This window comes from Andrena cerasifolii, chromosome 7 (genome assembly GCF_050908995.1).
Source record: "Andrena cerasifolii isolate SP2316 chromosome 7, iyAndCera1_principal, whole genome shotgun sequence".
NCBI lineage: Eukaryota > Metazoa > Arthropoda > Insecta > Hymenoptera > Andrenidae > Andrena > Andrena cerasifolii.
Genome location: NC_135124.1, coordinates 8,172,809 through 8,199,808, shown reverse-complemented (window position 1 = coordinate 8,199,808; position 27,000 = coordinate 8,172,809). Strand labels below are relative to the sequence as shown.

Sequence of the window (27,000 nt, the reverse complement as noted above, 5' to 3'; positions counted from 1 at the left end):
ATTAATATGTTTCGTTTTGTTACATCCATAACATAAATAACTATTGCCAATACTTCAAATTTTCAAGATAAGGAAACTAGATATTTAACATCATTTCATTATGATCGTACTTTTAGATGTTCATTCATTTTACTTTCAATGCACATCGTAAATGTGTTATACTTAGCAATGATTTTTCTAGAAGGCGAGAGAAAACATTTTTTGTCCAGGTTTCATAGCCAATTAAAAAGAAACACACGGTATAGTAGCCAATGGAAATTGCTATCGTTCAAAGCCCCTAAAAGGAAGTAAGAAGGATAGGCGTCGTTGACCATCATCGTTGTTACTAGTCACACGCGGATCACTTGGTTTGCTACCGAGAATTTTGTCGGCAATCGAAAAATTTCGATCGTCGTCCCGTTGTAATATTGTGTAAAAGAGAGACAAATTGTTGAGAAATGTCGACTGTAGCGAGTCCTTTAGTCGTCGGAGGTACCCGACAGTCCGGGGCTCCTGTACGAACACAAAATGGTATGTTGATGGCTCATGCTGCGAAAATGTGGTTGAAGTAACACCACATTCGTCTCGACGTTTGCGCGAACCATGATTTATCTCAAAGATTTTCGTCAAATTCACGAACTTTTCTAATTTTAAGCAAATTAAAATATTCTCAATTAAAGATTTACGTTCATAATTACGGAAATGGCACTTTCGTTGTATTACGATGTAACGTACGTGTACATGTGTAAAATTTGTGTAAAACTAATTTCAAAATCGAAATGTATAAAATACTGTAATAATCTTCAACGTTTAATTCGCCCTTCCTTTCTGCTCTTTTTAATGCACCCACACTCTTAACGTGCTAAGATTTCAAATTTATACAGAATCAAACTTAGCTTCTTGATTTTCTGTAGTGAGACATTTTCATAATCCAGTTCTGCAGGTACTGAAGAAATTCGATCAGTTGGTTTAAAGTATTTTGTTTCTGTTATAGTCATGGCTGCTTGCGCCATTGCCAATGTGGTAAAGAGTTCTTTGGGTCCTGTTGGTTTAGACAAAATGCTCGTGGACGACATTGGTGTATGTATATACTTTCATCCAGCCTTTTCTTAGATATATGTAATTCTTACATTTTCAATAACGCTATAGGATGTTACTGTTACCAACGACGGAGCCACTATTTTACGCTTGCTCGAAGTCGAACATCCAGCAGCGAGAGTTCTAGTAGAATTAGCACAACTGCAGGATGACGAAGTCGGAGATGGCACTACCTCTGTTGTAAGTTCATTCGTTCAAATCTTAACACAAGTATTTGAAACATCTCATACTCTTCGCATATTTAAAATGCGATATATATATTCATTTTGTAAAAGGAGTGAATAAAAATCTTTTAAACAGGTAATAGTTGCAGCCGAACTACTGAAAAATGCAGATGAGCTTGTGAAGCAAAAAATTCATCCAACATCTGTAATTAGCGGCTACAGACTTGCTTGCAAGTAAGTAACTATATAAATATTAACATATTTAATGTTTTAGTGATTTCTCAGCAGAATAAAAAGCAATTAAATAATTATCTTCCACGTTTCAGAGAGGCCTGCAAATACATCCAGGAGAATTTAACAGTTAGCGCCGATGGACTTGGACGCGACTGCTTGGTTAACGTAGCGAAAACTTCTATGTCCAGCAAAATTATTGGAGCGTATCCTTTTTCTTATCGGGTGGTTAAAATATCGAGAGATGATGGTTTTCACAGTTTCATTAATTTTACGCTTGTTGTTCTTTCCTTAATACATTAATAGTGACGCTGATTTCTTTGGAAATATGGTTGTCGACGCTTCCAATGCAGTAAAGGTCAGCAACGGCAAAGGAGGGTTCCTGTACCCTGTTAAAGCAGTTAACGTTCTTAAAGCTCATGGCAAGAGTGTTCGAGAATCCGTGATAGTGCAAGGCTACGCGTTGAATTGTACCGTGGCCTCTCAAGCGATGCCCAAAAGAGTGGTGAACGCAAAGATTGCGTGTCTAGATTTCTCCATGCAGAAAACAAAAATGAAATTGGGCGTCGAAGTTCTCATTACAGATCCGGAGAAACTCGAAGGAGTACGTCAGCGAGAAGCAGATATTACGAAAGAACGTGTTCAGAAAATCCTCGCAGCCGGCACTACTGTTGTCCTTTTATCTGGAGGAATCGATGATTTCTGTTTGAAGGTACATTCACATCGACGAGATAAAAGTGATTCATTTCGTTATAAAAACTCATTGGTTCTTTCGCAGTATTTCATAGAAGCTAAAGCAATGGCGGTGCGCAGATGCAAAAAGGCAGACTTGAAGAGAATCGCTAAAGCCACGGGCGCACAATTCGTTACTTCTCTGACTAACATGGAGGGAGAAGAAAGTTTCGATGCCAGTTTCCTTGGAGAGGCTGCTGAAGTAGTACAAGAAATGATATGCGACGACGAGCTTATCCTCATTAAAGGGTTCGTTTCTATTCCATTATCAATGCCTAGAAATATTTAATAAGCGAAAGTAAAATAATATTTGCGGCATTTTTAACAGACCTAAAGCAAGGACAGCGAGCTCTCTTATTTTACGCGGGCCAAACGATTATTATTGCGACGAAATGGAACGATCCGTGCATGATGCATTGTGTGCAGTCAAGCGAGTTTTAGAAAGCAAAAGTGTGGTTGCGGGGGGAGGTTCCGTTGAGGCAGCACTTTCGATATATTTGGAAAATTTTGCTACGTCACTGGTAAGTTACTTTCGCCATAACGACACGAATTATTAAAATATATTTCAATTTTACGTATTTATATTTTTACAGAGCTCTCGAGAACAATTAGCTATCGCTGAATTCGCGAGGTCGTTGCTAATTATACCGAAAACATTAGCGGTTAACGCGGCGCAAGATGCTACTGATCTTGTGGCCAAATTACGAGCGTACCATAATTCCAGTCAAACGAAAGCAGATCTTGCGGATCTGAAATGGTAATCTTCTCTAATGTGTCATATAGTATCGAAGGATTTTAATACATGTTTTAAGAAAAGCCTATATTCGTAAATAATATGATATATGATTGCTTTTTTAGGGTTGGTCTAGACTTGCTTGAGGGCACCATTAAAGATAACAAGAAAGCCGGTGTATTAGAACCAGCGATTTCGAAGATTAAATCTTTAAAATTCGCCACGGAAGCAGCGATAACTATCCTCAGAATTGATGATATGATCAAGCTGGACCCAGACCGTACAAAAGACAAATCGTATCGTGAAGCTATGGAATCTGGTGAACTGGAAGAATAATGTTAAATCGCATTTATCTATTTTTTTCATACAGTTCGTTACGGAATAAAGATTCAGATTATTCCTAAGTACGAATAGCACTTCATAATTTAACTATAAAAGAAATGTTACGATTTATATAATTCACACATTAATTACGTTTGTATTACATCCGATGCTTCGTCTTAAAAATGAATCTGCTAGTAACAAAATAAAATAAAGCTTTTACATATAAATACTTTTGTGCATATTTTTATATTTTCAGAAACAACAATAAAATAGTATTAAAGTCAATTGCATTAGTGTTTAACATTTGTAAGAGAATTTCTCTCGAGGAAGTAGTGTCGAACTATATTTTCGAAGTGTAATTTTTAAACAAACTGCATTTTAATAGAATAAGGACTTGGTATGTATTAATTTAATGACAATTTTAAATGACATCATATTTAATTCTCATAACTTACACAACTAATTTCGTGAAAAATACATTCTAGATATGTAGAAAGTAACCATAAATTAAATATTCCTAATACGTGTTATTAGAAAACAAATATGTTATCACAATGGATAATACGTGTTAAAAAAAAAAAAGAAAGCATCTAATGTATTAAACACATTACCTCGAATGCAGTATGCACGTATGTCATACACATCGTGCGAATAACTAAAGAAGAATATTTGAAACTAATTATTATGAAAAGTTTTCGAGTTAACTTAATAAATCTTGATATATAATATATGCAACAGTTTATTAATGGAAAATGATGGATTAACATTTTTAAGTATTATATGATATGTACTTTAGGGTTCGAATTTTAAAAAGAATATCTCGGAGATCTTTTTTATTTTATAAACAGATGTGTATTGATTAGTGAATCATGAGTCTATTTACAATCAGGCATGTTGAACATGTTATAGTCGACTTTTTCCATGATACGCCTTTAGGTAGGCATACGTGCGTAATGATAGCATATGTGTTTACTGTGCATGTATATTTACAATGCAGTATGATTGCTCTTGAGAAATTTCTGACATGTCAGTTTGATAAAATATAGTACTTCTTTTCCTTCTAAATATGATTTAACACTCTTGTATCCCACCAGGCAGATACATATATAACAATAAATTATTGAACATTTTTCGTGGTCGGACTAATTAAATCATTACCATAACACTATTTTCTTTGAGAAAATGGTGCGTATGGCCAAACAAGTTTCGTTTCTTTTTACACGATTAATAGATTCTCTTCGCGCTACGATGAAGGAATCGAGCGAGAACAATTGAAACATAAATCACGAAATTATTAAATCGGAAACAATTCTGTTTGGAATGTTATTCACAATGTAGATATAAATTATAGTGGCTCATAAATTTCCAGCGATTCGTATGAAAAAGTAACTACGCATACAGATTATGTAAAGTGTACAGAAAAATATAGATAGCATTTATACTTTTGAGACTCCTAAAGTATGACTGCAATACGTAAAAGTATTATCCATAAAATATTCTCTTGATTCTTCCATTAATAATTGTTTACAGCAGCAATTAACGTGTAAGTACTCTAATAAGAAATAATTATATTACGTCTCCAACCTTCTCAAAATTTTAAAATAAGATACATAGATTTCAACCATACATAATCTCATTTTATGAAATTTTTAACAAAACTCTACCCTTATGAAACTTCATAAATTATCTTATAAGTTTATCGGCAATTTTGGACCATCCTGCAGAAAAGACTGAAGAAGTGATTTGTAAATAGTAACATATAAAATATTTTCACTAGACATTAATGTATTATATACAGACCCTGTTCGAATTGATGACAAATTTAGTAAAGACAATTCATCGATTTCCTTTTTCGCATCGAAGTAAAAAATGATGCATCCTTTAACAGCAAACACTTGTGTATGCAATCGAATTTTCTTTTTATCGCGATAAAGGCGCAGAAGGTCCAAAATAATTATTTCCGGATTTATACAAAACGTATAGACTCCTGAGTCAGAAGTTTAAAACATGATTTACAAAAGTTTCTTGTCTTATTAGATACCCAAAGTTTCTGACGATAGTTTCATATATTATTTTACAATCTATCAATCAGAAGAAGCGAGACAAACTCGTTTCTTTCTGTACGGATCAAAATAATCACAATCTTTTCTTCTTTTTTTTTTTGATCATGTTTAGAAGTAAATATAAAGTAAGAAATACCTAATACTTTTATAATGCAGGGTTCTCGAATTTTGGTCCTTTGTTCACTGCGATTTCGGAGTACGGATATTCTTGATAGAGCTCTAATACTTGAAACTTTTTAAGGACTAACAACGTATAGAACTTCTGTGCAACCTATGAAAGAAAATTATTATACTCGATTATAAATGTCATACAATTTTCTACATTATATTAAATTCTAAAACACAAACCTGTTTGCGATTATTTTTGTACGCCATTTCCGATAACGTCAACCTATCTTTGGTGTCCAGTTTGCTCTTAATAACATGATACATATGCGCTGCTCTTTTGTTGAGAACGCGTTCCTCGAACTGTTCATAAGTTTCATCTATTTGCTGTTCCTCCTGCTGTAAAGAAGAAAAATAAAGTTATACCTCTTCCGTTTAAACTCCGTAAATCTTAATACATTTAAATCCGTAGAATATACATACAGGTCCTACAGACGGAGGGAACTCGTAATCCTCATGATTCCATGGAGTTGCTGGTCCCCTTTCTGAAATAGCGGGCGTATGGGGCGGTGGTGGTTGTTCATCATATCCCGGGTATGGTACTTGAGGTTGCGCCTATCACACGCATAATGATTAATTAATCACATTCAAGAGTACACACCTTTAAAAAGATGATATAGATAATTCACCTGATCGTAGCCCATATTTTCCATTTGGGGCATTTCAGCGGGTGGTACACCAACTTCCGGCTCCACTGGAGTAGGCGGAACGATTGGTTCTTCAGGTGCAGCGAGGGCTTCGGTTGGAGGAATTTCAGGTATTTCTGAGGGAATCAAAGGTGCTTCAGGGGCTGGGGGAATCATTTCTGCTTCTTCAATGGGGGGCACTATACCACTGATTTCGGACACTGATGGTTCCGCTGGTAAAGATACTTCGGGAGGCACTGGTGATTCTGCGGGAGGAAGACATGGTTGAGGAACTATACTGGGAACTTCTACAGCTTCAAGGGCAACTTCCATTACTGGTGGTGCTGGCCTTATCTAAAAGCAATACAGTCGAGTACAGGACAAAGTAAGAATTAAAAAGGAAACTAGTTTAGAACTAATTAGTATTATATAATGTACCTCTTCCTCTACCGGTGCTTTTCGTTTTCGGGACATACGTTTGCTTAAAATACTTTGCTCGTACGAATCTTGTTCCGCAGGTTCTCTCATTTGTTCCAAAGGCATACCCTCCTCTTCACCCACTAAACGCCCAAAGTCTTCGTGGTCATAGGACTTGCTGGTCAGATGGCGTTGATAATTCTGTTTCGTTAACATGTAAAATATTAGACGTCGCCCAATATTTGTCCTACATACGATAGAAATAATGGGTCATTAAAATACCTTAAACAACACGCGTGCTGGTATCGGCCTTCCTGGCAGAGCAAACAACTTTTCAACTCCGCCGGTTTCTTTCCAATGCATTAGCCTCTTTGTGGGAGGCGCCAAATCCAACGTCGTTATGATATCACTAGTGTCTGACAATTGCGCTTTCATCTCTTCGCCAGAAATATTTTTCACTTCATCGACGATCAGCTTGCGTTTACGTTTCGCTTTCGTAAACCCTGAAATTTAATTATTCATATTATTACGGCGCTACAGTAATTAACGTGGTACTTAAAACAGTATCATGACGTAGTGAACCTTTTAAAGCAGAAGCATCAACTGGCGCAAGAGCAAAGCTTTCTTCTTCGTCATGCAATAATGTGGTTTGGTCCTGTAGAGGTGGAGCTTCTTCGATAGCTTCCATTGGGCGTTCTTCGGGAATAGTAGGCGGCGCAGGGGTAAAGCGACGGCTTGCAACACTTATTCTACCTTCGATTTCTTCTCCGGCTACAGCTGGGGAGGCAGGTCTGGATTCATCGGTGCTGCGTGGGAAATGAAGAATTTGTAAGAACAAGTAACGCTTTAATCGCAACGATTAATTACGATCTACTATTACTTCGGAAAAGATGAATGTAGTAAAGTTACCTGACACCTCCCATGGGAGATGGTGGTCCCCCAAAGCGATCTCCCATTTCTTCCTCGGATTCATCGTGTACAGAAGGTGCAGCTCCAGGAACTGCACCTGGTTCTTGCGGTTCAATTACGGCACTAACTTCAGGCACAGGCACTTCACCCATTGGCGCTTCGTCAAATAAACCTCCCTCGAATAAGCCACCAGCTAAACAGCACAATGATAAATAATTGTATGATAAATTCCTCAAGTAAAATATATTTTAAACGACTTTTAATTCATAAGATTATTAATGCCAATTTATGTTACTCACATATGATATCTTGACCAAGGTGCCCACCAAAGCCATCATCCCTTATGGGCATATCTATGTCCATAGCTTGTGCTGTTACTGATGGACCTGGAACTGGCTCTTTTTCCTTTTGCTCTAAAGCTGCTTCAATCCCTGGCCCATCGGTAAACAACATATGTGTCTAAAAAATAAATAAAGAATTGGTTTCTTTGCAACCAATGGGAATTTATAAATAGGGAAAAACGTACTTGGTCTAATGATGGCTCTACAGCCCCAGCGTGCCTCAATAATTCCGGTGGCTCTGCGTCGAAACTCATGTCTCCAAATCCTTGATCATGAGTAACTAAAGCCAGGCTACCATAATCCTCCCTCATGGTTATTTCCTCCGCTCGGGATTGGTTTAAACTAAATTGCGCTTCTATGTCAACATCTCTGAAATAGAACATCTCCATTAAACTGTGTTACATGCAAAGCAGGAATTTATATACGCGCAATAATGTTACAAGCGTTACTGTCGATTTGTAACTGTAATATATTTACTTCAACTCAGGCATCGCGGTATCAAAGTCGTGAAACACTTCAGGTAATGTTATGGCCGTTACAGCAGCTTCTCTGTGCTCTTCTGGTAGATCTACCATACCTGGCCTGAAGGCCATTTTTATTTTTACAAAAGCCTCATTACAGTCGGCCAAGAGGTATTTAGCCTTCCGAGAGTATATACGTACTACCCCCAGTAACAAGTGTCCAGATGTTCTTAAAGCCATTTTTACCTACATTGACGTAATAAAATAGAAAAATTATACAATGATAATATTACAAAATAGTTTTTCTTAGGTCTACATTATAAACATAGTTTTATGAATGCTGTAGAAAGAAATGAGTAGAACGAATAAATTAAAAAATTTCTGAACGATGAAAGCCAGGTGGAGTAAGTACAATTTTTAAGAACATCAGCGAAGGATTACATTATCTGAAATTATACTTAAATACACACAGTTCTTCGTCAGTTATGAAACATGTAAAATAATATTCTGAGAAGCCATGCGTTATTAGATTGATGCATTTGAAACGCTGTTCTTTAAAAATTAGAATTGTGTAATGTAATAATTTTCGATAGGACTGTTAGTTCATTAAGGCAAAATCCCCACAGCTTGGTAAATTTAGGGTAATATAAACAACTTTAAATACTAGTTTTTGTAATTTAAGTTTGCTGAAATGTTATAGGAAATTAAGTTAGAAGAGAGTCAAAATAGAATTCTGAAAATAGACCATGTAAAACTTCATGCTAATTCTAGAAATGGGTAAATGAGTTTTCTATATGTTTAAAGGCACAAATCAGCCATTTTATTTCATAATAGAAGAATCAAGCAAAATTTATTTCAAACCAGATTGTTGCATATCATAATAAACTTTGTATGATAATTGAAAAGGGTTAGAGTGGAGTGGAATAAAGATGAATGGATAAATCTTGTAAAGAAGGTTGATTACTTTGTAATCATATGCAAAACTTATTCGCAATCGGTTCTTCCAGTTTACAATGATACTTATAGCAGAAATGTAACACACACACAGATTAAATGCATTTAAAAATCGTAGAAGAACCAACTGTATCAGTGGATAAGTGAACACTGGTCTTGTATAATAACGCAAGACACCATGTATCAAGGATTACGACAGAACATTGTATAAACATAGTTTGACAAGTGTTTGATCTTTAAGATTGATAATTATCAATCTGAAATGATTTGTTGATTAAACACGTTATGCACTACAGCAGTCCCATGTTTCTGAAGTTTAATTGAAAGAATGTTTCGTGTACACCAACCTAAGATCGCAATAAGGGCACTGCAGATTTCTGAGATTAAAGAGAGAAATTAGAATAGAAAATACGCGTGAGACGTACCTTTGGTTGTAGTATACCATCCACCGACTTTTCAATGTTTGTTTCGAATACGTGGGCCTTTGTTAGCTTCTTGTCCCAATGAGCGGCTAACCAAATACGGGCCAGCGGCCCTTTTTTGGCCAACACGAAATGTGCATAAAACATTATGAATTTGTATTACGTGCGCTTCTGCAAAGGAACAGTTGCATATCAGTAAAATAAACTTGTATGGTGTATTGTTTGTAAACACAAGTCTAAACATAAGGGCGAGCGTAACGATTCGTTATCGCGATGTCCCGTTAGTAACATGATCATCACCTTGTAATGAGAAAAAAAATCGGATGACGCGTCAATTGTTACGTAATGTTAGCATTTTTTGAAATCCATCAATGTAGAAATCGAGTCCAGGGACTCGAATAAATAGCGATCATGTATGTTCTTCCTCGATTTAGTAAAATGTCAACATTTCTGCACAAGATGGCGTGTCTGTCCGTAATTTTGGCGGTTACGCGTAAGCTGTTGAACACGTAGCGCGTTTCACTTATTTCCGGATGAGAGGCGTTACGACGGCAGCTCGCCAGTGAACTCTGACCCAGGCCACTCTCATATTTCATGAAATGACCACGTTTAACTCTAATATTATCCAATCATTTAACACGTACGCTGCGTTTCTTTTCACCGCGTCTTTGCAGCCATCTGCAACTAGTTCACTGAACGTTCCGAAACTCCCTCCATCGACATTAGGCGGTTGTGTTCGTAAATCGACAAAATTGTATCCCTGAAATTTTATCACCTATAAATTAAAAGAATTCACATAAAACTCCACTATTCATGAAACTGTATTTATGTTCGCTGTTTAGAATTCTCTTTTGTCAATGTGAAAATAAACCATTTGTTTATTTATACATTTATTTGCATTTGCAGGATTGCCACCTCTGGTGGAAACATTATAATCGGTTATATAATGATCTTGAGCAACGATATTGTTAATTTATTGTTTCTAAATGTGTATTGTGCATTAGATTAGTATTGTATTATCTGTATAGGGAAATGGTGTTGGAATAGTTTAGCTTAATTGAAAGAGGTTGGTATCACTGTAAAAAGTTAAGAAGCAGAAGAAGAATATGAAACCCGGTTATATGCCCCTAACCTAACAGTTGCATACAGAATTGTATTAATTTATTAGAATTACTGTTAAATACATGTCATTCGTTAAACTATCTATAATATAATACTGCATAGTATTAACTCCACTGTAGGAAATGAAGATTGAAGTGGAATTTAAGTTATGATTGTTAGAAACTTACTTTTCTGTTGCATTAGACGGTTAAAAAAATGGGGAAAGTGTATTCACGTTTGTTCAAGCCATTTCCCACATTTAACGTTGAAAATCGCGCGCATCGAGTTATTGAAAGAGCAAAACCAGTTCCTGCGCCACAATATCCTTCCGCGGATAAGCAAAGAGAAATTGTAAATAAATGTAAGTTTCGACCTTATTTTGCGATATTTAAACGTTTCAGAGCAACCTTAACCGATTTTGGTGAAATTTGAGGCACGTATATAAATTACTTAAATCTACAAACGTTTTTTTTTTAATTTTCGTTACAGGCTCATAAAAAAAAGTTTAAAAAACGACCTTTTCTATTTTTTTTGCTATTCCGACCAAGTGCATTTTTTTTCAAAACGACGAATCACGTCGCTTAGCAAACTAATCCTTCTATCTTCTCAAAAAAAAACTCAAGTCGTTTGGATTAATTTTAAAAAAGTTATGCGATTTTAAAGGGTGGCCGAATACTTTTGCACGCCACTGTAGGTCTTCAGGTACTATGAACCCAACATTTGATAATAATACTGCCGAGGTCCAAATGATCTGAAGATACTAATTAATTTTGGAGATCTGATGAGAATCAGTGCTTCTTGCACTATATGTAGTCATTGACTCCTGTTGTTATGTTGTTCTGTGATTAGCTGAAGCAATGATATTAAATTTTACATCACTGAATGATGATAATTATTGATTTTGTAATAAAACGTTTAGTGAAACTGTATTTAATTTGTCGAGCTTTCTCTCTGGTTAAAAATATTTCTCAATTCAAATAGTTAAATTTATGATATATGTTAGATAATAACAGTAGTTTATTAAGAATTATAGAATGTAACGTGCATTTTTGTTCTAGTGTACCCTGACTTTATGGAAACTCATTATAAGAAAAATGCGCAGTTGGATGATCATTTGAAAAGTGTTTACGTTTCATCCACTGATCCAGAGGTATGTTTCATTTGTGCACAGACGAGGTATCGAATGGATTTTATAAAGTTTACGTCCAATGAAAATTTTTGTCACACAGATCGGGGGCTCTATTCTCCATTCCAAATAAGAGTAGACCTATGCTCCTACCGAATTGCGTCCGATCTGTGCAGCTCCCACGGATCTGACACACAACGACGTGAATTTTTAATACTTTTCGGCATACTTAAGATTTAAACTCGACTGATATGAGCTCTCGTAAGATGTGAAGTCTATTCTATACCTCGTCTGTGATTTAAATTAAGATTTTGGTAATTTACAATTTATATGGCCAACTAACCGATAGATATTATTGTTTGTACATGGAAATGGGTCTGGAATAATTAGATATTAGAAATGAAAGAACAATAAAATAATGTTTCGTGTGTTGGTAGACTAAACCAAAGAAGGATGATGAAGTTCCAACCAAGCCCTTACCACAAGACAGAGGTCAGCCTCCCAGTTTTGAGTATGGATTTTATGAGTCACATATGATTCCTGAGGGTAAATGTTCTCTGAAGCAGGCCTTGATTTTTCTTACCGAACACACTGAAAATCCTACTAAGCATTCTGTAGAAAAGATAGCACTTGAGTATAAGTTAGACAAAGAAATAGTAGGTAAGTTTACATATCCAGAAACAACAAATAACAACACTGCAATGTTATTACAATAAATTCACCCCTCTGGATTGCATCTCAGAATTATTTATTCACGTGTTACTTTCGTTTCAGCAAATATTGTACAACATTTTAGAATCCCTAAACTTATGGACATGTCGGAACAGAAGGCAGTAGCAGCAAAAGAGTCAACGGATTTTTAGTTCGTGTACATTGTATCCGGATGTGATATAAATGTTTGAATACCGTTATGTAAATAAATAATAATTTATTAAAGACTGCACGACATGTGCTTAATTTAATTAATCCTATTCCAAGGGTTACAACGTCTAAGCCTAATGTATCACTGTTATAACATGTGTAGTAATTAGTTTAAGATGGTTATAGATATAAATTAAACGTACGTATACATACTTTTTATGACAGTTAGATTATCCTCGATGGTACGTTGATTCAAATATTTTCTTTTTAACTCTTACTTCACCTTTCGGAATAAATGAAGTCGACCATTTAAAATTTTTGTTGGTTTCTAGGGTACGTTTATGTTGGAGCTGCGATAGAAGCTGTAATGGCGGTGGTGAAAGCTGCTCAAAAATATCTTTCTTTGGTGCGTTTACAGTGGAGCTGTGATAATAAATAGTACAGTTTCAGTCGTTTAAGGTTTCGCAAAGATGGACCATTTAACACATGAATGATTCTGAAGAAGAATTAATATTATCTTCAAGTTCCGCAAAATGGTAAGTCGGAAAAAGTCTACGCAGTAAACGTAAACATTACGTTGTATTTAATTTAATGGCTACTGCATCTGATAACTTATTATCTAAAACAAACCTGTTACGGTGATTTGTGTCTTTCTGATCCCATAAAGGATATCTACTAAACACTTCGCTTAATAATTTGTGTATATGCAACGTCAATAAAGTTATGTTTCGACGATGAGAACGGCGATAATAGCGAGAGAAAAAAGTAATAGTATGTATTTACTTCTCGACGCTTGTATCGTTGGCCATCTAGTAAGAGGTCGTTTATACTGGGGTAGGGAGGGAGTAAGAAATCGCCAAACATTACCCTTACGCAATTTAAGTATGGCCCCTAAGTGTAGATCTGCTCGCTGCTTCAAACGCTACCATTATAAACCAATAGAACGTATTTCTATGCTTCGCTTTCATCGCCGCTCCCATCGTTCATCGCAGCTCCAACAAGCTCCAACATGAACGTTTACTCACTAATAAGATAGACTGGATGCTTATATTTACGTCCTTCTTTTCATACAATAAATTACGCATATTTACAGTAGAACAAGTCCTTTAACATTCATATAGTTGTATACAATTCCATTCTTCTCTTTTGTGGAGTCTTCGCTACACTCGACTGTTTTAAAACTTATCGACCAGTTGTAATACCTCTAGCTCTTGTTACAGATGTAATTTTGTATCATGAAGTAAGTATCTAAGTAGTATCGGCAGTAACGTAAATAAACGTGCTCGCGATTTTTAAATACAATTTACCAGATAAAACTATTCTTTGTATAAATAACTTAATAATGGCACCGTATGCTGTTACTTGCTACATTTTTACAAATTGCAATATTTCGCCTCGTTTTAATTAACTCCATACATCTGAAACGTGAAAGTAAGGGTGAAATATAACATGACTGTAAAGAAGGGTGGCTTCTTCGAGTGAGAAAGTAAATTATTTTGCTACCATGTACTTACTAGATAGGATGTGATATATAAATATTACAGCGACTAAAGCATGAAAGTGTTGAGAAGTGGAAGGTGTCGAGTGAGAACTTCCGAAAAGTAATCCTTCGTCGACCGGACTCAACTCGGGAATGGTAGCAGTCTTTCTCAACATCCAATCGAAAGCGTTCATCTTTAATCTCCTCTTCAATTCTGGGCCTACTTCGTCTCTTATTCGTCCATTGTAATTATTCAGCCACCGTATCTGTGAAAACGTTTAAGAAACGTGATTAGACAAAGAGAGATATAAAACAAGTATCTTATACTCTCCAACTTTTCATCTTTCATTTGGCAGAGAAACAATCTCACAGATGAAATAAAGAATGTAAACTTTTAAAGTGATTTTTTATACAAAATATTTTGCTTCTTCCTCATTTTTGAAAGGTAAAAATTAATACCATAATTCGTATCAATTTTTTTGTAATGCTTTGACTCCCAGTTACCTGCCTAAGGATTAACAATCTTCTATTTCTAACAGAATCTGTTTAGTGATGCCAGTGAAATATTATGAGAGAAATAAACGAGATTTATCTGAATTCAAATCATTCAACATGAAATTCATTTTACACATTAAACAAACTGCTTGCGAAAGTTTCTTTGTATTTACAACATATCTAAAAAACACCTTTTTTATCGTACTATAGTATAAAAAATACACTCGTGTTAATATCTTATTACTGAATAAAGAGGAAGCAATTAAAAGTCTTGCATCGTCAGCGAATTTACTTGCTGATATACAAATCTAATTTTTAGTAAACAACTTCCCCGTGATCTCCCCAAATCCAACTCATCCGTAACAATTTTAATCTCATTCTCACTTCCCTTCGGTTTATTCCTTCTAAAAGCTCTGTACTGCTGATTAAAATCTCAGTATGATTAATTAAAAAATATCAAGTAAACTTGGAACGACGTCATTTTAACACATTATACATAAAATTATGCCAAACGGTTGACTATAAAATATATAATGCCTTATAAAACAAGACTCACATGAGATGGGTTTAACATGCTGACGTCGATCAATTTTGGCTCGTACGGGATCAACGTGACGTCTTTGAATTTCAAGTACGTTTCGCTGCTCCTCTAAAAAAGTAGGCGGTTCTATTAAGTTCTATTTATTGAGAGGATCGAATGCTTTGAATCGAGCTACGTACCGAGCTACCAGTTTCCACGACTTCGAGGACGTTCTCCAGGCGTACGCCAAAATCACCTTCTTTGTAGTACCCTGGCTCGTTGGTCAGGAAGAATCCTGGTCTCAGTTCGATAGAACCACACCCCTTGGTTGGTGGTGCACTTTCCAGGTACGATATACTGATGGGTGCTAAAAATACAGGAATGATCCACTTTTAATGCTAGCTGTTATGGAACATCAGAGATAATTCTTTATTTTCGATGGAAATGACAAGAACGAGCAAAGTCTAAATAGGTTCTAGGTACTAAAACGACGAACTCTGTTGTGATTAAAGGGAGAACCTGGTGCAATCCGCAGAAAACATGGTTCTGTTTGTGAATTTTTTGTAAGGAAACTATACATACAATCTTTTTAAAACTTTCAGGGTATATTATTAGGTATTTCAAGAAGAGAACAAACAGTTTTTGATATAAAAATAACGCGGTAATTTCAGATGGCGTAAGTGTTTCGGAGCGGCTAAGTTGTTCCGCTGCGTGCAGGCTACGGTCCGTTGTAGTGGCCTGAAACTAAAAAACCAAGTAGTTTTGTGTTTCTAATAAAATTACGCTATGGGTGGACCGCAATCCGGAATAATATTATTAAATTTAATAAGTTTTATTGCACAATTAACGTGCAAATTTTTAGTGGAAAACGCAACTATTTCTTCAAACACCAACTATTATCTTAATTTTGCATTTTTTTAATGCGAATTGAGGGCTATCCATAGGATAATTTTATTTAGAATACAAAAATATGTGGTTTTTTGGTTTCGGGACACTACAGCGGACCCTAGACTGTACGCAGCTGAACAACTTAGCCGCTCCGAAACACTTACGCCATCTGGAATTACCGCATTATTTTTTATATAAAAATATGTTTGTTCACTTCTTGAAATACATAATAATATATCCTGAAAGTTTTAAAAAGATTGTATGTACAGTTTCCTTACAAAAAATTCCCCAAAATAACCTAGATTTCTGCCGATTATACCAGGTTCCTCCCTAAAAAGACTTCTGAAGGGAGCACCGAAAAGTTTTATAAACCATACCAAGTCTATAAGTACAGCGAGCATTGCTTTGATATGCGGTATTAATTTCTTATACCGATGCTCTTTTAAAATTTCGTTTCAGATTAATAATTGGTAGGTACAAACATTCGTGGACGGATAAGAAGTGACCAATTCCATGTCCAGTTCCGTGTAAGTAGTCGTAACCGATGTTCCACAATGGCGCCCTTGCAAGAACGTCCAGTTGACTGGATTTCAGGCTGCTGGGGAAGATTAGCGAGGATAATTGTATCGCGCCAATTAGTACCCTCGTGTACGCCTTTCTCTGTTCTTCCGTCGGTATTCCGAAGTGCAAGGTTCTTGTTACATCAGTCGTTCCATCTATCAAAACATAATATCGCGAGTTATTTAAGAAACAATACGTATTCATAGAAAATTAGGAGATACAGAAGTATTAATCCTGATACTCTATTAATTTAGTAGAATATATGTTTACTACATTAGTGTGGGGGTTCTTAAAACTTCGTCGCGAATACTTTAATCTCGTATGAAGAATTTTTTTAAATTAGTCTTGATAGTTCACAGGGTGGTAGCGCTTGAGAATCTAAATGGTATTGGCAGGGGCGGATCATGTATATAATAAAATATACCAAAAAGTAAACTTGATAAAGTCCAAACAAACTGTTTCTAAAATTCATGAAACAACTTTCGTAAGAACTCTTCAAAGTGTATAAAGATTTGTTGAAGCGCAAACAAACTTAAGAATCCATTACCCAGGTATTGTCCCCCCGAATCCACCACCAAAGTGGACGTTATCCCAATTGGAATGTTGGTGAGGTTGTTGGGCTCATAATGGGGAATAGCAGCGTGGGGTCCATATCCAGCGATAGTTGGAAATGAGATGCCTTTGTTCATGTCTTGCTCGTAACGGAATTCGTTCGCCAGCCTAGACACTTGCAACTCGTCCCAGCCCTTGCTGTCCAGTTCGTACTGTTCCTCCATGTACGCGAGAAAATCGCACATTGCCACCGCATCCCTCAGGTGAGAACGCCTCATGCCTTCCGCCTCGACATCGTTCTTCTCCGCCCGAAGATGTAGCACCGGCGACGGTTTTGGCAATCGTTTCTCTGATGGGATCTGCGAGAATGCCTCGTGTTTAGATAGTTATACGTGTCGGAATACATCATCATTCAGTTCATGAACTGGATATTGAAACTTAAGGCACCCATTTACAACAATGCTACGTTACAGATAAAATTAGGTATCGTATTTGGATTTATACAGGGTGTCCCAGACAGTGGCATGCTCAGAATTTAATCTTGGGGGGAGCCGACTTGAACGGATAAAAATAATTTCAATGCAAATTCAATAAAATTCATTGGGTGATTATAAAATTTGATTTAAAGAATAAAATACAGTTTTTCCTTTTTTACGAAACCCCTTTTTTGGCACCCATCTGGGTGCGCCACTACTCCTAGAGGTCTCTGTACAAACTTTGTCAGAGTGTTCTAAAGCTGAGATTAAAACTGAAATGTTATGTAACAAAACGTGCATAAATGATTTATTACGGAGTTATAATTTCTTTGGCAGTAATGAATGGATTTACTAGATAGCGGTGATAAGCTCTCAGAATATATAGTTACGTTAACACGAACGCCGACGCGAATGCATCTGTGGCGGATCATTCGCATGTAGCAGAGCATTGCTCCGTGATTCCTGGTGCCGCGGGCGTCGAGGCGTCCCGAAGCCCCGGCTATCATGCTGCGGAGAAGGTGAGACCATTTACCGTTATGAACACCGCGCCTACACGGGACATGTTGCAACGTTCCTCGTTATCTGTCGCCCGCCGCCAGTGTCTCAGCATTCTGTATGTATAATAATGAGAGTACCGCGCATTGCACTGAAGGGAACTGTCCCTGTTTGGTCGGTATGTCCACGATAGCGTGTCAGCTCGTCACGTGGCGATCAAGCTAAGCTCAACAAGCTCTACGGCAGCAGGGGAACATGTTGGAGAAGGTGTACCTTCGCCTAGGATTATCCACTCTAATGCCGGTATAGTCGAGCCTCGCTCGGTGTGTTCGGTACAAATGGCGCGAACGAGGAGGTAGTTTCTAAATAGTTCTCCACGTCTGTTTAGTTTTTCTTCAACCCCTTGACCTTAAGCGCTTCATTAGATCAAATGGCGAGATTAAGAGATTGAAACTGTTTACTGAATTGCTATAAGTCCAATATATATATTTTTAAACGTGTGTGTGCCTCTTCATAAACAATGGGCTTTCGAGGATTTATTATAAAATTGTGGGACATCAATGGTGTTTTACGCCTGTTCGAATGGAGATTCTGTACAATGCAGTACTTATTAATCTACTTGCACACTTAGTGTTATCTATGCGAGTTCAGAGAAAAAGAGACCGTTTCTTTGGCAACATAAAAACTGAACAGTTTGCTCTGCTGTGTTAAGTTTAATACAGTGTGTTTCTGTGATGGTTGACATGAGCTTTATTCCACTTACAGATGCATGTATACGTGCAGATTATGTTTAGAAGAATGTGCATGTGTTAGGGGAGGTGTGGAAGCAAGAGGGTGCGTCGCATTCATTTTATGAGAAAATAGCTTCAAGGAATATTTTTGAAGTGATTAGGTAATGCATGTAACATGGATAATTATTTATACGTGGCAATTTATTTGGCATGAAAGTTCGTTTTAAGTACTGTCTTAAGCGTATAAGAAATTAATATGAGCCTTACAGTGTCAAATTTAAGACTTTGTGTCGGTGCAACTTTGTAATTTAATATTATAGTATCGTGTTCGAGCGTCACTCGGTTTTTGTCAAACGGGGTTCAGAGTAGGCATGCTTTTGACAATATGATTCACTTCCGAAACATGTTACCGAAGTAACTTGAGTGTTCCAGGGTTTTCCCTGAGACTTCAGTACAGATAAGCTTCTTGTAATTATTATCAATTTTAATATTTCATGATGTAGGTTATTATTTAGTAATGTTATAGGGAATGATTCAACTAACTGCGATTTGTACGTACAGAATTGAATATTTCCATAGAAGCACCGGGACTGTAGCCACACCGCGTTGGCAGCCACACAATGTTCCATGCCTGAGACATTGTTCGCAGGTCGTACCAAATACTTGTATAATTATGCCATCTGCAATGAAATATATACAATAAAATCTGAAAATCAGATGGGAAACTTAAAAAAATATTCTTAAATTTTCGTATTCAGAAAAAGTCAACGACATCCCTGAGAGTATAAGTCTCCAAATGTGTCACTTGAATGTGTCCTCAAAATTCTTTATCAATAAGCTTCAAATTACAAACTTTAAGACGACTTGTGAAGACGTATCCATCCCATTTTCAAAATAAAGGCGACATCATTCGATTTCTCTTGAGAAGAACTTAACCGTGCGCAGCAGTTATTTATAGCACAATATTCCAAGCAAAACCACGTTACAGACTTAAGTGTCCTTTTCCTACCTCCTATACAATTACAGCTACATTCGCGGTCACAATTCACGAGAGAACCAGTAATGTTATTTAAACACACTACCGTTCATAATTACTAGGACACCTACTGTATTTACACAAAATGTGATATTTGGTACTGGTTGAACACTTGTCGCTGCTTCTATTTTCTGATTTTAATTTAAAATTTGTTAGAGTTTCTCAATAAAGCAATTTTTTTCACTTGTCCTAATACTTATGAGCGGCAGTGTATATTCGGTCCCTTACTTCACGCAGTTCTCGTGGGTGCAATAATCCATCTTCAAGTGCTCGTCGACTGAGTGTAGAATCTTCTGTCGAGGGGTGTACAGGTGGATCGAGCTGGAAGTGATAACCGTATAGGCCCGCAGAACAGGTGTGTTCGGTAGATCGTAGCCGCGGATGTTGAAGAGCCACGCTATCTCGTCGAGGGCAGTAATGACGATGGCGTCCGCCCCCGAAGCCTCCATTTCCATGCGGACCAACTGAACCTTCACTTGCCAGGTTCTTCCAGAGTACTTATCTGGTAGAGGATAAGCCGCGTGTGGATTGTAATTCGGTCGGCCGACCTGCCAGATCAAGTCCACCAGGTTGTTACGGACGGGAACCAATCTTACGGACGAATTCGCTGGACACGAACGCTATCGTTAATTTTGGGAAACTCCTGGCCCGAGGGCGAGAGCGGGCGAAATCTTAGTGAAATAATAAATCACGAACAGTGAACATCTAAACATTCATGTGTGACCAATGGATACGCTTTTCATCGATTACAGTAATAACGATTTATTGGAGTGAACAGTGTTTTTAAGTGTTTGAGTACCAAGTGGAGGTATATTTTTTGTTGCCTATTGAAAAATGAACTTGGAATGGTTTGTGTTGTGTTCTTAAAAGTACCAATGAACATTGTTAGGGATTATTCATGCTGAATCATAAAATTGTTAATAAATGCGTTTGTAGTTTTTCTGTTTCTGTTTTTATGTGTTTGTGCAGTTGGTGTATGGTACTACGATGGTACGAATAGATTCATAATTAATAATTATTCTATAGAATCTGATAGCCCTGTCGTCGCACTCGAACTGGTAATTGTTTAAATAATTTGAGTAGTTAAAAGTAATTTGGAAAATATGGTTAGTAGTCATTTATCGTTTTGTACGAATGATGTACCTATACTTAAATAAAATTGAAATATAAGGAACTTCGTTTTCATTTAAGTTCGTTATTCATAAATAATATACAATTTATTGGTTAACTCGAAGAAACCTTATTCGAATGTTTATTTTGACAAAAATCGTTTGAAATAATTTCCAGCCCTGCTTATCACAGACTCTCAGGCAAATTACTTTTGAAAAGTATTTTGACATTTTTAGATGATAAATCGGTAAAAGTCTGTAACGATATAATCGTAAAACTTTAATGTTCATTTGAGGTGATAACATGCTATGTTAGGTGACAAACAGTGTAACGGTAAAGTTAACGTTCATTTGCGTCGACGGGTTCGAACACTTTTGGAGCACATTTAATTACCTAATTCATCTTCCCACATTTCCCAGTCCACGGCGGAGACGAGCGTTGGATCGGCGCCAATACGCACAGATGTCCGGCCCTGAAATTCGTGCTTCAGCCATTCTGTTATTGAAGGAACCTGTACAGTCCAGAACATTCGTTATTATAATAAAATTACGTGATACAGAAGTTTACATAACATTAACTGTGTAACTCTAAATCTGAACTTTTGCAATCTACGCAAAATCTTTTGTTATTAAAATTGTAAGTCTCTCTTATATAAGATTATTATACCTAATTTTTGCTAAGATGTGTATTCGTTGTTAAAGTTCGCCTTTACGATATTATTTGAAAAACAAGCAACATTACAAGAACATTTTCACTTTACTTTTTAAATTGTTGTAAGTACACATTGGATCTTGTACGTTACGTGTGTGTGCAAAGAAATAAGAATGGAATAAGTTTTATCTCAAACGTTACAGAAGCTTAACATACAGATTATTAAAAACACAAACTTAGAAATAAAACAAAATTGATGATAACAGTCAATTATTATTTTTTATCCTTCAATTTTAGAATTTTTTAAATACATTGTGAGTGGGGGGAGCTTGTAAAAACATTTTTTTAATTACATTCTAAGGAAAAAGTTTTTTGTTTGATATTTAGTATTAAATGAGGACCACTCAGAAAGCCCCAATTCCCATGCCTCTCGCACTAAGTACAAGAGGTGAACGATCATCGATGACTGAGAAATTGAACAACGTCGATCTCTCGAGTCTTCCTCACGCTCAGGGAAAGGAGCTACATCTCCTCATCGTGGTTGCATCAACTCTACTTTAGGGTAGAGAGAAAGTAAGATCTACTACAGAAATGATCCTGTGAAGTATGATCTTAATTTTTCTTTGCCATCGGACCCAATATCTATTATTTGCTGCTCAACTTCAGCAGCGAGAAAGCCCTCAACATGGTTGCCCTCTAGCGGTAAAAACGGTAACTCTGGGTTCCGTCTATATACCTATATCAAATAAACTGCTGTATACATATACTTATATAGCAACAAACAGTGGTATTATATTATTACACGCAATAAAAATGATTCACTCTATTAATTTATCATCAACAAATGTAATTACCACTTAATATAAGTATAATAACCACTACGTCCGTCATGCATAGTATGTTTAAAAAATAATCTATATCGTGACACGTATTAATATAACTAAATATATATTCACAACGCGTAACTAATTAAATAAGTTTTAAAAAATATTTTTCCGACAAATATATGATTTTTAAAGAATTATTTTGATTATTTAGTATTTATTGATGTTAGATTTTAATTTTTCGGCAGGCTGTTGTCAAGTAAAAATTTTTAACTAGTGCAAATAAAGCTTTATTTATTGATAATTATAAACAAAATAAAGAAGAAGTGCAAATCAAATTACGTATAGCATAGCTAAATCGTAGTATTAATACATATTAATTTATCCCAAATAGAATATAATTATTTTGCACCCCATGTTTTTTATTTCAGAAATTCAGCCTATATAAATTAAATTATTGAAAGAAAGAATTAAATTATTTTAAGAAATATGGTATTTATTTTGCTAGGCGAATGTAGTTCTTTGCAATAAACCTCGCAACTGTCATATTTCACATCTTATCGTAAAATTTGGAAAACAGCTTCAGCCGAAACTTACTTCCTCTCTACCACGTTTCATGAGAATCCAATTGCAATCAAGCTGATGGTCTGCCTGAATATGATACCTTCCATCAGTCCAAAACACTGCCTTGTCCGAAGTGATTAGAGCCTCCCCAGCGCTACCGTAGAATGCAGTGATGAATTCTCTCCTCATATCTCGGGGGTCCAACGATTCACTCTGATGATAAAAATCCTTATTCATTCCCATATTTATATAGGTATATACAAGGCGTCAAGAATTCATTCGTTACTGTCTGAAGTTAAAAAGCTTTGATCATTAAGTTATTCGATTGAAATGGAGCAGCACTTTTCATTAGAAAGCACTGCGACATGGACGTCCGGAGGGAGAAGAAGGGGGCAAAAGGGGCACCTTCCCCCTCGGGGCTTTTGAGAAAAAATCGCTTACTTTTAAAAACAGATGTTTATTAAGTTTATACTAAAAAGGTAAATATTTTTAATTTTCGGTTTCAAATTTTGAATTAAATTGGCACTACAAAATGGGATAAAAAAAGCTAGAGGGCTACTCCACTTGCACCAATGGTTTCATGATCCGATTCCCCGATGTCAACGCCAGGCTTATTTTTACATTACTATATTTTTCTTTACCGTCACTCCCAAATTGCCGCCCTTCTGCCCCTGGAAGAAAGTCTGCGGACGCCCTTGCATTGCAGTGAAATTAGAGGAAGCTTTGACTGCACATTTTCAGGGATAAACAGTCTCGGTTTTATTAAATCACTTTCCTTCGAACTATATAGCTACTCAATTATAGGAAGCTTCAATAGGTATGTAATTAGAGTTATATATATAGGTATGTAATTAGAATTATATATATAGCATACTCTTGTTGTTAGACAGAGTACTTGCATATGATTTTTGAGAACAAATTTATATCTCCATTAGGGATAAAAAGAGTAATCCTAATAGTGTAAGAACACCACATAGTTACATCACATTGTGACTATAATATCTAAGAAAAAATAATAATACATAATACTTAAATACTTAGAGATGTTGTATTAATTATTTACCTGATGCGCGTCATCCGACGTGACGATATATCCATGGAGGGGTGCTCCTTGAACGGAAACAACTCGACCTATTTCGGATCTTAGTTGTTTCAATCTTAACGAAGTGTCCTGCCTATCAGGAGGTTGCTTGTGGTTCTTTGCTGGACAGTAGGATCTTTTAGTTCCATTATAATTTAGCGATGGATCCGTGGCTGTGGTTTGAAAAAGATATGCTTCCGTCAAACCTGTTCAACATTATAAACGTTGACGTTTTACTACGAATGCATCATTGTTTCGACTATATTTTGTAGGTTATTCTTCGGAGAACATTAACCATATTTCTCGTAGTTTCAATTCGTCGTGATACTACCCCCAATTACGTTTTATTAAAATTTTCTTTTTATTTTCAATGTTAAGAAGTAAATGTCTTCTATATTTGGGTCTGTATTTTCTATACATTTAATGTCAATAAGTATCTATATAAGATTTATTTAAACAATTGAATAATAAAAATTGTCTATACTCTATTAGTTATGTAGTTTTTACTATTGTTTGAAATGCATATATATTTTTTAGAAAAAAAAAATTAATTCTGGAGGCGCCGGGCATCGATCCCGGTACCTCTCGCATGCTAAGCGAGCGCTCTACCATCTGAGCTACGCCCCCAATGTAAACTTCGTTCAAAATAACATATATGTACACAGCCCTTGTTTAAAACAATATGAACAGAACTTCTTAAAAAACTTTCAATATATTTTTTAAAACATTTCCTGGAATATTCAATAATTAATTTGAACAAATGATCAAATTCCATAATTAACAACGAAATTATTATATCTTATACCTAAATTGTTACATTACGTAGCTTCAGGGGTGAATTCAGCATAGAAAAGTAACGAACAAGGTTCATATGAACTTTTATCCCTGGCAGATGCACACAGAAATGAAATGTCAACTGATGCGACGTATGACTTGGCAGTGCGTGTGGCCAAACAGAATCTTTATTCATTTTGCTATAATAACTTTACACCCAACGTTATTCGCTATATTTTACATCACGCCATGCGCTATTCTACTTTCGGGCGCGTCTTGTCTGATAAACGCTCGTGTCTTTCTATAATTCCTATTGCAGACTGGGCATTGCGATGGACGCGTTGCAGACACTGGATGAGAACCACTGGACCATGCCCAACGTGTCAAGAATGTCCCGGATAATGAGACGAAGACGTCCTGTGAGAATCCAGAGGGTGTGCTGAGTGGTGCTCACGTAGCAGGGAAGCAGGTCTCTTGAGGAGGCCAGCTATTCCGAAATCCGCGTTTCGATCGGTTCGGATATTGACCCGGAGTCTTTCCTACCAGTCGCACCAACATCCACGCAACAATGTTCCTCACGGACTTATACCACCTCACGATTCTTTTTTACACTCACATATTACACACCGCGTCGTCTTGGGAGATCGAATAGTTACACCCTTCCCAACGTTGGCGCCAAGACAAATCGATACGAAGGATAAAAGAGGCGAGACACTGAAGAAAAGGTACTCCGCGCGGGGATTGTAATGTGTGTCCAGGGTAACCGGGTCACCGAATTGTTTAATTTAATAATTTAACGTAAATATCAAGTAATATTAAATATGTTACTAGGGAAGTAGGAGCGCGCCGAAGGTCGGTTTTGCCCCGTTGTAACTTTACAATTTTCACCGCGCAAGTTTTCCGCATCTATGCACCTGTAATCGCTCCAGGGCTTCGAGCTTTCCTCCTCTTATCTCGAGTTCGTCAAGATCCCGTCAGCGTTTATTGGCGACTTCCTTTCTTTCGTAAGGGAGTGCATTTTTCAATCGTGGTATCTTGAGATTTGTACTTTGCACTTTGTTCACAAAATTCTGCGGCCCCGATACTTTTCGCAAAAGTAAGCGAGCGAGGGTGTCTACCCTGCTTCTTGGGAAATTTGCTGTTAGGGATATGTCTAACTTCGAATCTATTTTTTTTTTAAATTTAAATTGCTGATAGATACTTAAATCCCCATTAGTAAGAAGATATTTGTTACGTAACTATATTAAAGTAGGGCATTTTTTCGGATAAAAAAATTGGTGGAATGTACAAGGTTTAATAAGGTATCTTTTAACACAGTGTTCCCCAACCTTTTTCGACTGGCGACCTCCTTTGACAATATTCAAATAACCTGCGACCCTCTTTCCCTTCATATAAGGTAAGGTAAAAATAAGATAAGGAAAACACATTAAAAATTGGTATTTCAGAATATAATTCTAACTTAATAATATCTATTTCATTATCTTAATACATATATTTAATATACTTAAAGATATTTATTATATTTAATTATCTTATTTGGGTTTAAATAAAAAAACCTGTTAACTGTTAAATAGTCCTGTCGATGTTTCGACTTGATTCTTTTCGCAGTGGAATTGGTATTTTGGAAGATATTTATGAAATACCTACAAGTTGTTGATTGTGTTTCTGAGGAATTGAAGAAGTATTTTGCCAATTGAAAGTAAATTCTTGTCGCATTTGATTTCGATAACAGCCAAGCGATCTCTTACGAAAGAACAAATTGCTACGGGAGCTTTGGATGATTACAAAAATTGTCGACAATTATGATGCATGTTGTTCGACAAACTAATGACGCACTCTGCTCACTGGTCACTGATAAAACATAATTTGATAAAAAAAAAGTGATTCGACTATTATATAGACATTGTTACTCTTCTTTTTGTAAATATTCTTATTTGTAAATCTTTCCCTTCAGTGCCAATAAAAACGTAAAAAGAAACATACAATCTTTTATCAAAATTGTATTACATAAAAATTTCTTAAACCCTTGACATAACGTTCATTAAATCTAACGAA

General features: G+C 36.2%; 4 protein-coding genes and 2 non-coding genes across 11 annotated transcripts in view; 2 read left to right on the top strand and 4 right to left on the bottom strand.

Annotated features, from left to right (window-relative positions):
* Positions 1 to 297: 297 nt before the first annotated feature.
* On the top strand, positions 298 to 4,544 carry Cct1 (chaperonin containing TCP1 subunit 1). Its single transcript, XM_076816547.1, has 10 exons — positions 298 to 510; positions 974 to 1,059; positions 1,129 to 1,257; positions 1,378 to 1,475; positions 1,568 to 1,678; positions 1,779 to 2,184; positions 2,251 to 2,453; positions 2,533 to 2,725; positions 2,798 to 2,961; positions 3,063 to 4,544. Exons 1-10 carry the CDS (start codon positions 438 to 440, stop codon positions 3,271 to 3,273), a joined length of 1,674 nt encoding a protein of 557 aa, XP_076672662.1. The 5' UTR covers positions 298 to 437; the 3' UTR covers positions 3,274 to 4,544.
* Vtd (RAD21 cohesin complex component verthandi) lies at positions 4,080 to 10,324 on the bottom strand. Of its 2 annotated transcripts, XM_076816540.1 has the most exons (14): positions 9,920 to 10,324; positions 9,623 to 9,790; positions 8,260 to 8,489; positions 7,968 to 8,151; positions 7,741 to 7,900; positions 7,442 to 7,634; positions 7,115 to 7,338; positions 6,815 to 7,035; positions 6,554 to 6,733; positions 6,322 to 6,469; positions 6,119 to 6,252; positions 5,913 to 6,044; positions 5,673 to 5,828; positions 4,080 to 5,595 (listed from the first exon to the last, which is right to left on the bottom strand). In XM_076816540.1, the coding sequence occupies exons 2-14, from the start codon at positions 9,764 to 9,766 to the stop codon at positions 5,470 to 5,472; spliced, it is 2,232 nt and encodes a 743-aa protein (XP_076672655.1). In that variant the 5' UTR covers positions 9,767 to 9,790; positions 9,920 to 10,324; the 3' UTR covers positions 4,080 to 5,469. The 2 variants fall into 2 exon arrangements, with proteins under 2 accessions (XP_076672655.1, XP_076672654.1); XM_076816539.1 differs by having other exon boundaries at positions 6,119 to 6,469.
* A 148-nt stretch (positions 10,325 to 10,472) lies between these two features.
* Positions 10,473 to 12,789, top strand: LOC143371411 (NADH dehydrogenase [ubiquinone] 1 alpha subcomplex assembly factor 4). The gene is made up of 4 exons (XM_076816563.1): positions 10,473 to 11,081; positions 11,779 to 11,870; positions 12,284 to 12,506; positions 12,621 to 12,789. The coding sequence occupies exons 1-4, from the start codon at positions 10,937 to 10,939 to the stop codon at positions 12,707 to 12,709; spliced, it is 549 nt and encodes a 182-aa protein (XP_076672678.1). The 5' UTR covers positions 10,473 to 10,936; the 3' UTR covers positions 12,710 to 12,789.
* The window catches only part of LOC143371403 (xaa-Pro aminopeptidase ApepP), a 56,831-nt gene continuing 42,402 nt past the window's right edge, over positions 12,572 to 27,000 (bottom strand). For 4 of the 5 annotated variants that reach the window (XM_076816542.1, XM_076816541.1, XM_076816545.1 and 1 more), the window contains exons 3-13: positions 24,154 to 24,377; positions 23,124 to 23,303; positions 21,445 to 21,562; positions 20,170 to 20,548; positions 19,465 to 19,585; positions 17,199 to 17,562; positions 16,573 to 16,806; positions 15,403 to 15,569; positions 15,239 to 15,331; positions 14,222 to 14,453; positions 12,572 to 14,125 (exon numbers count right to left, since the gene is read on the bottom strand). In XM_076816542.1, coding sequence (XP_076672657.1) covers positions 14,112 to 14,125; positions 14,222 to 14,453; positions 15,239 to 15,331; positions 15,403 to 15,569; positions 16,573 to 16,806; positions 17,199 to 17,562; positions 19,465 to 19,585; positions 20,170 to 20,548; positions 21,445 to 21,562; positions 23,124 to 23,303; positions 24,154 to 24,377 — 2,126 coding nt within the window. In that variant the 3' untranslated portion in view covers positions 12,572 to 14,111. Of the gene's footprint in view, positions 14,126 to 14,221; positions 14,454 to 15,238; positions 15,340 to 15,402; positions 15,570 to 16,572; positions 16,807 to 17,198; positions 17,563 to 19,464; positions 19,586 to 20,169; positions 20,549 to 21,444; positions 21,563 to 23,123; positions 23,304 to 24,153; positions 24,378 to 27,000 lie in introns of those variants that run through there. The other variant, XM_076816546.1, reaches the window with a different exon arrangement.
* Positions 22,102 to 22,316, bottom strand: LOC143371850 (small nucleolar RNA U3). The gene has a single exon (XR_013086134.1). It is a non-coding gene; the product is annotated as a small nucleolar RNA U3 (small nucleolar RNA).
* Positions 24,726 to 24,798, bottom strand: Trnaa-agc (transfer RNA alanine (anticodon AGC)). Its single transcript has one exon. It is a non-coding gene; the product is annotated as a tRNA-Ala (tRNA).